The sequence below is a fragment of the Petaurus breviceps genome, unplaced genomic scaffold (genome assembly GCF_028583685.1).
Source record: "Petaurus breviceps papuanus isolate PSGF00001 unplaced genomic scaffold, PetGlider_PUasm1.0 689, whole genome shotgun sequence".
Classification (NCBI taxonomy): domain Eukaryota; kingdom Metazoa; phylum Chordata; class Mammalia; order Diprotodontia; family Petauridae; genus Petaurus; species Petaurus breviceps.
In genome coordinates, this window is record NW_027186458.1 from 8,772,352 (window position 1) to 8,785,491 (window position 13,140).

General features: G+C 44.4%; 1 protein-coding gene across 1 annotated transcript in view; it reads left to right on the forward strand.

Annotated features, from left to right (window-relative positions):
- Positions 1-13,140, forward strand: part of GTF2E2 (general transcription factor IIE subunit 2) — a 68,786-nt gene that overhangs the window by 42,183 nt on the left and 13,463 nt on the right. Inside the window, exons 4-6 of the mRNA XM_069104946.1 lie at positions 371-478; positions 9,524-9,706; positions 12,415-12,508. Coding sequence (XP_068961047.1) covers positions 371-478; positions 9,524-9,706; positions 12,415-12,508 — 385 coding nt within the window. The remainder of the gene's footprint in view (positions 1-370; positions 479-9,523; positions 9,707-12,414; positions 12,509-13,140) is intronic.

The following is a 13,140-nucleotide window of genomic DNA, read 5'->3' on the forward strand; positions in this document are numbered from 1 at the left end:
ACACTAGCCCTGATTTCATCCCAGTATCTCTGACCTCAAGTCTATACTCATTCCAATTTTCTCATTCATTCAGTTAACTTTTAGAAATTGTGAAGGGTCTTTCACTCTGTGGTCAAAGACTGAGCAGTTTACTTTTTCCCTGTGTCTCGATGTCTTTTTTTTTTTTTTTAATTTTTGCAGCCTCATTGTTCACTTCCCTAGGCAGACATCTCTCATGGCTGTGATGTGGGTATAGGCAGTCAGCAAATCCTGACGAGTTAGATGAGTAAAGGGAACAGGCTGTTTTGGAGTTGGTGAACAAAGCCCAGCAGAGGCTCTTGTTGAATATGTCAGGCACTTAAAAGCTGTTTTCTTTTCTCTGTCCCTTCAGACCCGACACCAGAGAGGGGACACCCACCCTCTGACTCTAGAAGAAATTTTGGATGAAACCCAGCATTTGGACATAGGGCTCAAGCAGAAACAATGGCTGATGTCTGAGGTGAGTGGAGCAGGGTTATAAGAAAAGTCAGAAACAGATATGGGGGGTCTTTGACATGACCCAATGGTGATTCTTGGTACAAATTTTTGCTTTTTTCCTGGAAATAAATGTTGTAGGTTTTTCTCTGGGGGTGCATTTCAAAGGTTATTAGTTTATAGGTAAATACATATCGAAGTTGTCTTCAGTTCTCATGGAATCTTCAGTTTATTAAGTCTTGAGCTATAATGCTGTCATAGAGCCTGTATATGCTACAGTGATGTGACATATAATAACATAGTAAAGACTTAATGAGAAAGGCTGAGAAAAAGTAAGTAGAGGTCTGATAAATGCACAGCTAGAGTGAGCAAACCCAGACAGAGCCCTGCCATGAAGAGCTGTCATGGGGACAGGGAAGTTCAGGAAACAAACATGACAGAGAATAATTGGAAAAACTGTGCAGAGCCTCAGAAGCAAAATGCAGCTTGGACACAAATCCAGTAAGAATTCCTAGAAGAATTAGAGAATAAACTAAAAAGTGATGTTTAAAACCAAACCAGAGCAATAGAGAAAAGAATGAGGGAAACGGCAAGATGTAGGGGAGAAAGTAGGAAAAGACGGGTAGGTGGCACAGTGAATAGAGCCCCAGCCCTGCAGTCAGGAGAACCTGCATTCAAATCCGACCTCGGACACTTAACACTAGCCGTGTGACCTTGGGCACCCCCTCCAAAAAAAAAAATAGTAAAAGAGAAAGACTAACTTAGAAAAAGAGATAGAAGCACCTTACTGAAGAAAAGAACTCCTGCAGAGTTAAAATTGGCCATATGGAAGCTAATGGCTTCATGTGACATCAAGAAATAATAAAGTGGGGCAGAGTCAAGATGGCAGAATAGAAGCAGGACCTCCCCACGGCCCCAGCTTCCACCTTCCCCAATCCATGTAAAAAGGAGACTCTAAACAAACTTTGGAGCTTCAGAACCCACAAAATGAGACAGAGAAGCTAACCTCCCACTGAGGACAGCCCGGCAGGCCGGCAGGAATCAGCCAGCACCGCACTCTGGGAGCCGAGCCCAGCCCCATGCCGAGGCTTTAGCCCAGGGCGGGCCTGACCAGCCCGCTGGCCAGAGGGACTCCAGAACAGCAGCAGCTGTGGCTGTTTCCAGATTTATCAACACATAGATGCTAAGGACAGAGTGAGAGGTCAGTGCAGTCTGGACTTTGGGACCCAGTAAGTGGGAGTGCGTGGCTTTTGCCCCCAGGGAGAGAAGCCACTGAGATGCCAACCAGCGCCACGTGGTAGCTTCAGCTCCTGGCCTGCAAAGTGGAGGGGGACCAAGCACCAGTCTGAGGGGTAATCGCTCTTGCTTTAACCTGCTTGGATCTGGATTGCAGTCTAGGGTGGAGATCCTGGGATGTGTGTCCAGCTTGCCAGAGCATGTGGAGGCCTCAGAGAGGGCACCCATCTGATACTTTGGGCAGCTGAGAAAACCCCAGCGTTTGGGATGAAAGCTCCCCTGTCTGGTGGCAGAGTCCTACTGTGGCAAAAAGCCCAGGGTTCAAGTGACTGAGGGGCGACATGAGCAGGCAAAGGAAACAAAGCAGACAGAAGATTTCCAACATTAGACTCCTATTCTGGGGACAAAAAGGAGCAAAGCATGGAAAAGGAGGAAGACAGTGAAGTCAGAACTCCTGCACCAAAAGCTTCAAAGGAAAATACAAGCTGGTTACAGGCCATAGAGGACCTTAAGAAGCAGATAAGAGAAGTGGAGGAAAAATTGGGAAGAGAAATGAGAACGATGCAAGAAAATTACGAAATGAGAGTCAACAGCTTGACTGAGGAAAATAACACCTTAAAAAATAGACGAACTCAAATGGCAAAAGAGGCTCAAAAAGGCAATGAGGAGAAGAATGCCTTAAAAAGTCGAATTTGCCCGATCGAAAAAGAATCTCCAAAGCTCAATGAGGAGAATCATTGCTTCAGAATTACATTGGAGCAAATGGAAGATAACGACTTTATGAGAAATCAGGATGCTGTTAAACAGATCTAAACAAATAAAAGAACAGAAGGCAATGTGAAATATCTCATGGGAAAAAACACTGACCTGGAAAATAGATCCAGGAGAGATCATTTAAAAATTATTGGACTTCCTGAAAGCCGTGATCAAAGTAAGAACCTAGAAATCATCCTCCAGGAAGTTCTCAAAGAAAACTGCCCTGATGTTTTAGAACCAGAAGGCAAAATAGAGTTTGAAAGAATCCACCGATCACCCTCTGAAAAAGATCCCAAAAAGAAAACTCCTAGGAGTATTACAGCCAGGGTCCAGAATTCCCAGATTAAGGAGAGAATATTACAAGCAGCCAGGAAGAAACAATTTGAATATCGTGGAAACACAATCAGGATAACCCAGGATCTGGCAGCTTCTACACTGAGGAATCGAAGGGCTTAGAATATGATATTCTGGAGGGCAAAGGAGCTGAGATTAAAACCAAGAGTCACCTACCCAGCAAAACTGACTATCATGTTTCAGGGGAAAATACAGTCATTCAGTGGTATAGAGGACTTTCAAGCATTCTTGTTAAAAAAACCAGAGTTGACTAGAAAATTTGACATTCAGATACAAGAAGCAAGGGAAGCATGAGAAGGTAAACAGGGAAAAGAAAACATAAGGAACTTATCAAAGTTGAACTATTAACATTCCTACATGAAAAAACAATAATTGTAACTGATGAAACTTTTCTCAGTAGTTGAAGGGAATAGAAATATATGTATATGTATATGTCTATATATGAGGGTTTATGGTCATATGAATACATGTGAATGTGTGTATATATGTTTACAGGTATACATAGATAGAGGGCACAAGACCAATTTAACAGGAAGGGATGATACTTAAAAGATGAAATAAAGAGGTGAGAGAGGAATATAATGAGAGGAGATGGGGAGAGACAGAATGGGGTAAATTATCTCATATAGAATAGGCAAGGGAAAATGGGTACAATGGAGGGGAGGAATAGGAAGGCAAAGGGGAATGGGTCAACCTTATTCCCATTGAATTTGGCTTGAGGGAATGAAATATACACTAAATAGGGTATCTCACCCTACAGGAGAGTAGGGGGGAAGGGGATCAGAGGGGGGTTGATGGAAGGGTGGGCAGGCTGGGGGGGAGGGAAGTTGGAAGCACCCACTTTTGAAAAGGGACGGGATCAAAGTAGAGAATAGAACAAGTGGGAGGTGGGATAAAAGGGAGGGAAATACAGTCAGTCTTTTACAATATATCTACTATGTTAATGTTTTGCATTAGCCACACATGTACAACCTATACCAAACTGCTTATCTTCCCAGTAAGGGTGGGTGACAAGGGAGGAAGGGAATGAATCTGGAATTCAAAGTTTTAAAATCAAATGTTTAAATGTATATATACATATATATATATATATATATATATATATATATATATATACACACACATACTATCATTAAAACTATTTTACATGTAATTGGGAAATAAGATATACAGGCCACTGGGGCATAGAGATCCACTGGAAAAGTCGAAAGGGATATGGGAGAAAATATGGGAGAGAGCAGATTGGAGGAGGGGATATCCTGTGGGACTGCTGTTTTGGGGCAGTGGGTAGGGGAAAAACTAAAAATCTGGGAGAAATGAATGATGTAAATCAGAAGTTAATAAAGCATTTGAAGAAAACAAAGAAATAATAAAGTGTAAAGGATGAAAAATGGAATAAAATGTGAAATATGTCACAGGAAAACAACTGACCTGGAAAACATATTGAGGAGAGAGAGTCTTAAGAATCCCTGAACTTCACAAAAGCCATGAGAATCTAGACATCATATTTCAAGAAATCATAAAATTGCCTAGATCTCTTAGAACCAAAGGATAAAGTAGAAATTTAAAGAATGCACCAGCTGCCCCTGAAACAAACCTCAAAGTGAAAGTTACCAGAAATACAGCCCAAACCTGGAGCTCCTAGGTCAAGGAAAAGCTGCTCCCAGCAACCAAGAAGAAGCAGTTCTGGCATTGAGCCACAGTCAGGGTCACACAAAGTTGAGTGTCCTCCAGTGCAAAGAGCAGAGAACTTAGGCTGTGATATTCCTGAAAACCCAGGATCTAGGCTTCTGCAGCCAATAATAACCTACTCAGCAGAACAGAGTATGCTTCTCCAAGAGGAGAATGTCTATTCAGTGAAATCAAGGACTTCCAAGCATTCCTGATGAGAAGACCAAAGCCGAATAGAAAATTTGACATTCAAACACAGGACTCAAGGAAGCCTAAAAAGGGAGAATTTTTAAGGGATTAAACAAGGTTAAGACTTCTTGCTTTCTTAGATGGGGAGATGATGCATGTGTCTCCTCAGAGCTTTTTCATCACCAGAGGCGTAGAGTGAGTCTGATTAAATAAAAAATAGGAGTATAATTCTTTTGTGTTTAGATGACATCAGAAGTAAAAAGGAATGGGAGCGGGAGAGGAACATACTGAGAAGGGGGAGGGAAAGGAAGACTGCATGTAAATGTGACATCCAGAGAGAAATAGATAGGAAAAGGAGAAAACTAAGTTGGGAGAAGAAGACGCTTAAGCCTCACTCTCATCTGAACTGATTAAGAAGAGACAATCCTCATAGGTACACATTCAGACGCAGAAATGTATCTTACCAGCAAGGAAATGGGAAGGAAAGAGGTAAAGGGAAAAGGGGGGCATGACAGAGGAAGGGTAGATGAAGGGAGGCAGCAGTCAAAAGTAAAGCAGATTCCTAAAGAGGGGACAGGGGAAAAAGGAAGGGCAAGTATAAGAGAATAAAATGGAGGGAATGCAGTTAGAAATTATAACTGCAAATATGATTAACTCATCCATAAAATGGAAGAGGGTAGAATGGATCAGAAACTAGAATTTAGCAATATTTTGTTTACAAGAGACACAGAGTTAAAAGAAGGAACAGGAACAGAATTTATTATGTTTCACTTGAAGTAAAAAGAGCCAGGGATAGCAGTCATAATTTCAGACAAAGCAAAAATAGGCCTAATTAAAAGAGATAAACAGGGAAACTGCATTTTGCTAAAATATACCATTGAAAGTGAATTAATAATAGTGAACACATGCACCAAAATGACATAGCTTGTAAATTTTTAAAGGAAAACTTAATTTAATTACAAGAAGATAGAGGCAATAAAACTATACTAATAGGGAACCTCAATTTAACTCTCTCATATGTAGCTTAATCTGCCTGCTCTGGAGAGTATTGAATAGGAATAGAAAGGATTGTACCTATTTCTCAGCTGAGTATGACCCCTTCACAAATAGAGATCATATGTGAAGGCTTAAAAAAACCTTCTTTAAAATGTCCATTTATCAAAGATCTACTCACTTTTTCTCAGCCTTTTTCATAAGTCGTTATTATATTATTATATGTCAGTATTAGGAAAAGCAAATATTGAATGTATCTTCCTAAAGAGTATATGAGTCCAAAAACAAATCAAAGAAATAATAATTTCATTAAAGATAGTAACGAAAAAAAATTCCAAAATTTGTGGGATACAGCCAAAGTAATACTTAGGGGAAAATTTATATCTCTAAATGCTTACATTAACAAAGGAGAGAAAAAGCAGACCAGTGAACTGGGTATACAATTAAAATAGTAGAAAAACAGTCAAGTTAAGATCCCTCAATTAAACACCAAAATAGAAGTCCTGAAAATCAAGGAAAGAAGATAACCAGATTACTCATATCAAAAATGAAAAAGCAAATTAACAACCAATGAAGAGGAAATAAAAATAATTAGAAACTATTTTGCCCATCTATATGCCAATATAACTTACAATCTAAGTGAAATGGATGAATGTTTACAAAAATATAGAAGTACCCAGATTTAACAGAACAGTAAATAGAATATTTTAAATAGCCCTATCTTGGAAAAAGAAATTAAACCATAAATGAGCTCCCTACCAAAACAAAACTCAGGACCAGACAGATTTACAAGTAAATTCTACCAAACATGTAAAAAACAGTTCTTATACTATGTAAACATTTAAAAAAAAATAGGTGAAAGAGGCCTACCAAATTATATTTATGGTACAAATATTGTCTTGGTACCTAAATGAGGGAAGAGTTAAAACAGAAAACTATTGACCAGTTTCCCTAATGAAAATGATAGAAATTTTAAAATAAATTGGTAGCAAGGCTATAACAGTGTCTCTCACCAAAATCATACACTATGGACTAGCTGGATTTATACTAGGAATTCAGAGCTGATTCAGTATTAGGAAAATTATAAACATAATTTATTATATTATAAAAACAAAAAACATAATTATGTCAATAGATATGAACAAAGCTTTTGACGAAATACAATATGCATTACTGTTAATAACACTAGAAAACAGTAGACAAAGCTTTCCTTAAAATGGTAAGTAAGCATACCTCTGTAATGGGGTAAACTTTAACATTAAGATCAAGGGTGGAGCAAAGATGTCCATTATCATCATTATTCAGCATTGTAAAAGAAGTAATATATGTGGGTACATACATATAGAGAGCAAAAAAACAAGACAAAGAAATTGAAGGAATAAAACTAGACAGTGAATTAACAAAACTGTCACTTTTTGCAGATGATATGATGGTATGTTTACAGACCCCTAGAAAGTCAAGTAAAAATCTAATCAAACAATCAGTAACTTCAGCAAAGTTATCAGATGTCGGATAATCCCACACAGACAACAGACAATCACCATTTCTTTTTATTACCGACAAACCCAACAGAAAGAGATGGAAAGAGAAATTCCATTTGAAATAACTGTAGAAAGTATACAGCACTTGGGAGTCTACCTACCAAGACCCTCCAGGAGCTGTATAAACACAGTTACAAATCTCTTCACACAAATAAAGACATCTGAAGAATTGGAGGGAGAAATACTAATTGTTCATGGCTAAGCCAAACCAATGTGATGAAAGTGACAGTGCTGCCTAAATTAATTTACTTACTCAGGGCCATACCAAAGAATTACTAGAAATATTAATAACAGAATTCATAAAACCGAAGGTCAAGACTATTGAGAATTAATGAAAAGAAATGCAAAGGAGATCTCAAAGTCTGTTAAGAACCATCATCATCAAGACAGTTTGGCCCTGGATAACAAAAGGAGTGGCTGATCATTGGAGCCGATGGGGCAAAAACACGCAGAAGTAAATGGCCTCAGTAGCCTTGGTGTTGATAAACCCAAAGATCCCAGCTTTGGAGGCAAGAACTGCTGGGAAAACTGGAAAGAAGGCTGGCAGAAACTAGGCATCACCAGCATTTCACAGTGCATGTGCAAGATAAACTCAAAATGGGCGCATGACTTTACTGTAAAGGGTGACATCATGAGCCAGTTAGTGGAACACAGAAGACATTGTTGTCAGAGCTGTGGGAAAGGGAAGAGTTCATGGTTGAACTAGAGGCAGAAGGATTCATCTTTGATTACGTATAATTAGAAAAGGTTTGTATAAAAACCCAATACATCTAAAATTAGAAGAAAAGCAGGAAACTGGGGGGCGGGGGGGGAATCTTTTCAGTAAGCTTCTCTGGTAATGGCCTCATTGCAAAGACTCATAGAGAACAGATTCAAATGTACAGGCAAAATGGGCCATTCTGCAATTGATAAACGGTCAAAGGATATGAATAGGCAATTTTCAGAGGAAGAATTCAAAGCTATCAGTAGTCATATCTTAAGAAATGCCCTAAGTCACATAAATTAGATTAAATTAGACAAATTAAAACAACTCGGAAGTACCACCTCACATCCATCAGATTGGCTGAAATGACGTGCTAGAAGAGCTGAGGGAAAGTAGGGACACTACCACGCTGTTGGTAGAGCTGTGAGTGGGTCTGACCATTCTGGAGGGCGAGTTGGAACTAGGCTCAGAGGGCTGAAACGCTGCAGGGCCTTTGATCCTACAATGCCGCTACTAAGTCTGTATCCCAGAGGGATCAAAGAAAGAGGGAGGGGCCTATGGCTGCAAAAGTATTTGTGGCGGCCAAGAACTGGAAATTGAGGGGACACCCATCCATTGGGGAATGGCTGAGCGAGTTGTGGCACGTGGTTGTGATAGAATACTATTGTGCCATAAAAAATTAACGAAGGGATTGCTTCAGAGAAACCTGGGAAGACCTGTATGAACTGATGCAAAGTAGTGAAGTGAGCAGATCTGGGAGGACCAAAACCGCAGTGTGATGAAGAGAATTGGCTTGGAAAGGCTCAGTAACTGATCCACACAGTGACCCGCCACAAGTCTAAAGGACTCATGTTGAATGCTGACCACCTGCAGAGAGAACTGGGGGCCTCGGTGTAGACTGAAGCACATCTCTTTCTTTTGGGGCAGGAGGGGGGAAGGAGTGTCTGAGGCAGGAATCTGTTGGCTTGACTATATGTATTTGTAATGGCCTTTGTATCTCTTGCTTTCTTATGGGTGAGGGAGGAGGTGGGGAAGGGGAAGAGTCTGGAACTGAAAACAAAGTAAAATTGAATTTCTGAACACCTGATCCAGTGTTGGAGAAGGAACAGGTGATAGAGTGCTCCAAGGACCACTCCCTACCTGCTGACCCTGACACAAAGATAGACGTGGCCTTAAATGAGAGTGTGGCGTCCAGCGACAATATCTGACTGCAGAGTCTGAAATTTAAATGAATTCGTTGCTAAATTGGATGATGAGGTGGGATTGCGGTCTGCACGATTGGGGGAGCGTCCCCATCAGTGAGATCCCAGGAGCTCTGCTCCTCCCAGGGTTTTCACCAGTTGACTCCAGCTAGGACAGACTGCCTGACTAGTCGTGCATCCCAGGGTCATGCTTTCCATACTTTTAGCGTCTGTGTGAGATCAGCATCCTCCTTTGTGGGAGAGGAGGGGTGAGAAATGCCTCCCGGTGGCCCTCAGTGTTCCTGAGGATGTTTCACCCTTTCCTAATGGACATGGACACGGGCAGCGTTCTCAGAATCGGCTGCCAGGCAGTGACGGTGGCGGGCAGTCTGCCATTGAATGGCGGTGTATCCACTGCACCTCCTCATGCTCTCTCCCTGTTACAGGCGCTAGTCAACAACCCCAAGATTGAGGTGGTAGATGGGAAGTACGCCTTCAAGCCCAAGTACAACCTGAAAGATAAGAAGGCCTTGCTGCGGCTCCTCGACAAGCACGACCAGAGAGGCTTGGGAGGAATCCTCCTAGAAGACATCGAGGAGGGGCTGCCCAATGCCCAGAAGGCCATCAAGGTAACTGTGGGATGAACGGGTGTTTGGTTTCCAGGGATGGAGGGGGCTCAGGTTTTTAGGATTGTAAACACCCTTCCATGGAAAGAGCCCGGAGTCTGGGGGGAGCAGGGGCTGTTCTGGCGATGGTGCTACATGCCAGAACCCTGATAATGCCCTGTGCACCAGGCCTGCAGTGCACGCAGAGTTGCCTCTTGACCCAAGCTGACTAGAATGTGCTAATGGTCAGAATGAGAGCCCAGGCCTCTCAGTCCTGGGGGGAGGGGGTGTTTGTTCTTGGCCAGAGGAAGCCCTTGTTTACATTACTCTGAGTGGGTGGATCACACTGGCCAGGCAGGGGAGTAAGGTTTAGATAGACCAGTTTGGCTAGAATTCAAATTCATACACAGGAGCCCTGGGGGAACACAGACAGGTAGAGGAGAAGGCCACAAACTTAGGCTTTATCTTGTGGGCACTGTGGGGGCCTTGAATCTTTTTCAGTGATCAAAATGATACTTGATGTATAGGGAGGTGAGTCAAATTTATAAAAATACAAATCATTCAGTTGATAAGTGGTCAGAGGATATGAACAGGTAATTTTCAGAGAAAGAAATCTAAGTCATCAATCTGTTGTAAATCACTGATAGAGAAATGCACATTAAAACAATTCTGAGGGTCCAGCTCACACCCACCAGATGGCCAACATGACAGCAAAGGAAAGTGGAGGGGATGGGGAAAAACAGAGACACCAGTGCATTGCTGGTGGAGCCGTGAACTGGTATGTCCATTCTGGAAAACAGCATCGGAACTGTGCCCAGAGGGCTGTGAGACTGCAGAGTCTGGCCCAGCAACACCCTCCTAGGTCTGTACCCCAAAGACGGCAGAGGAAAAGGGCTCAGATGTACCGAAGTATCTAGAGCAGCTCTTTCTGAGGGGAGCGACCCAAGGGGAAGTGGAGGAGGTGCCCATCACTTGGGCAAGGGCTGAGCAAGTTGTGGTCTGTGATCGGGAGGCATTCCTCTTGGTGGTTGGTTTAGAAAAGCCTGGGAAGACTTTGAAGGTTGGCGCCGTCTGCAGTGGAGGTGGGAAGGGAGCAGACCAGGTCTGTAGCCCCAGGACTCGCTCTGGCCCTTCTGAGTTTCTTGGTCCAGCTTTGCCCTGGGGCTTGGGGCTTCTCTGCAGGAAGCCTCTGGGGATGCTGGGGGTGCTTAGGGACGCCTCGGGGCCCCCGTTGGAGGTTGTCCCAAGCACCGGCTCTGGACGCAGAATGCCACAGGTGACCGTCTGCCTGCACCCAAATTGCTCCTGACCTGCAAAAGCGTCACAGTCACAGACCCAGCAGAGACAGCTAATCGGCTGGGAGGTTTAGGAGAGGAACGAGCTGTGGCAGGTTTTTCTAGGAAACTCCTCAAGCATCTAGCTGTGAATTCAGGAGATGAGATGGAGAGAGTTTGGCAGGGGTCGCTGTTGGTGAGAGCTGTGGCGCCCTTGGCACCCCCACCCACCCTGCAGCGCTGCCAGCTCCTGCCCTCCTGGAGGCTGCGTGTTCTCATCATGCTGCTCTAGAATGTCTGAATAGGGACCTCCCAAGCTCAGATCCAGCCTCGGCTATGTGACCCATGCTGTGTGCCTCAGTTTCGTCATCTGTAAAGTGAGCTGGGGAAGTGTCTCTGCCAAGAAAACCCCAGATGTGGGTGAGCGGCATCAGGACCTTGGAGTCCTGGCCGCCTCTATCGCAGGACGAATGGAGGCCCAGAAAGGGGAATTTGCCTCTCCAAGGGAGTGGGGCTGAGACTGGAGCCCAAGGCCTCTGCCTCAGAGCAGGAGGGCTCCGGCCTCTCAGGTTTGGAAACTGGCCTTAACTGTTCACTTTGATCTTGAGTAGCTCCCAGGGCAGTTCTCCACCAAAGCCCTCCTGCTGTGGCTTCCCTTGGCCCCCCCCCCCCCCCCCCCCCCCTGCCTCCGAAGGCCTCTGAGGGGCTTGCAACCTCCGGGGGAAAGGTGTCGCTGATTAGTTCAGGCCAAGGGAATAGTGTCTGGTCCAGCACGAGGTGAAGGGCCACGTGGGAAATGACCACTTTGGCCACTCAGGGGACAAGGTCTCTGTCCCCCAGCCCTCGAAGGTCATGGAGCTTTCAAAATGCTCCTGACCCAAGGGGAGTTCCCCCTGGCAGGCATGCTGTTCTCTGGGGGTGATTTCACAGAGCTGCTTTCTGGTGTGTGTGCTGTGACTGAAGCATGCAGAGACTGACCTACATCACCGTACAGTCTTATGAATTTCAGAGGGGGGAGCTCTCGGAATTTCTTCTCAGAGATTGTGGAAGAAAGCCTGGGCTTGGGCTCATGAGGGGAGACCTGGGTTCAGGCTGCCTTGGGCACTGATCAAACACAGTAGTCTCTAGAGTGGGCCTCAGAGCCTCAGGCAGTGTTCTCTTTGCTGTTAGTAACCCAGGAGCTGTGTTATGTCTCTGCTCATATCCCTTGTTTGTCCAGGGGGGTCCCAGACTGCTGGGGCTCCCTTGGTCCCCGGGCTCCACACCCTGGCTGGCCTTTGGGCTCTAGCTGTCATCACCCCCTCCTGACTGGTGTGATTGCCAGCCTTGTCAGCTTTGCACACACAGGGTGTTGGGGGTGATGATCAGCATGGGGTGCCTTGGGATTGGAGCTCAGCGTGCTCCCCCAGCTGCTGTGCATGCACTGGGGAGTCACTTCTCTGTCTTTGTCAATCACAGGCCTTAGGGGACCAGATCATCTTTGTCACGCGTCCTGACAAGAAGAAGATCCTCTTTTTCAATGACAAGAGCTGCCAGTTCACCGTGGATGAAGGTAAGTTAGCAGTGGGCATCGTCCCAGACAGATGCAGCTCCGGCTGCCGGATGTATGTGTCTCAAGGCTTCACGCCCGGTGGTTGTGACCACTTGTGGTCATGTCACTTGCCTGATGGCTAAGGGTCAAGTTGTGGAAGTGCTCACGGCCCCCAGCTAGCTCCCCAGGTGGCACCATCTATGCCGAGTGGTGTCTCTGTGAGGCCACAGAGCCTCACATAGAGAAGCGGGGTTCAAACCCAGATCTCTTTTGGACTTCACTTCCAAATCTCTTTTGTCACAAGAGTGACTTCTCTATCACTTTAGTTTTAGCGGTCTGATTACAACAAGGATTGCAATACTCTGATAATTAACAGAAAATCAGATTGCTGGCTGGCATGCAGGGATGATGATGGTATCTAGGGTGAGTCAGGAGTCAGCGTTAGAATAGGAGTGCTTTAATGAACATGACGATTTTCCCAAAGAACCGTAGTCCTTAGTTATTTCTCACCTTTGTGGGGACAAGTGAGGGGTCCCTGTGCCCGACCTTCAGGCTCCTTGGGGTGCTCACATGTTCAGTTGTGGGGTCGTGTGTTCTGCTGACCTATGTCCTGCTCCCTCATTCAAGTCTAGACGGTTGGGTCCCTGTTTTCA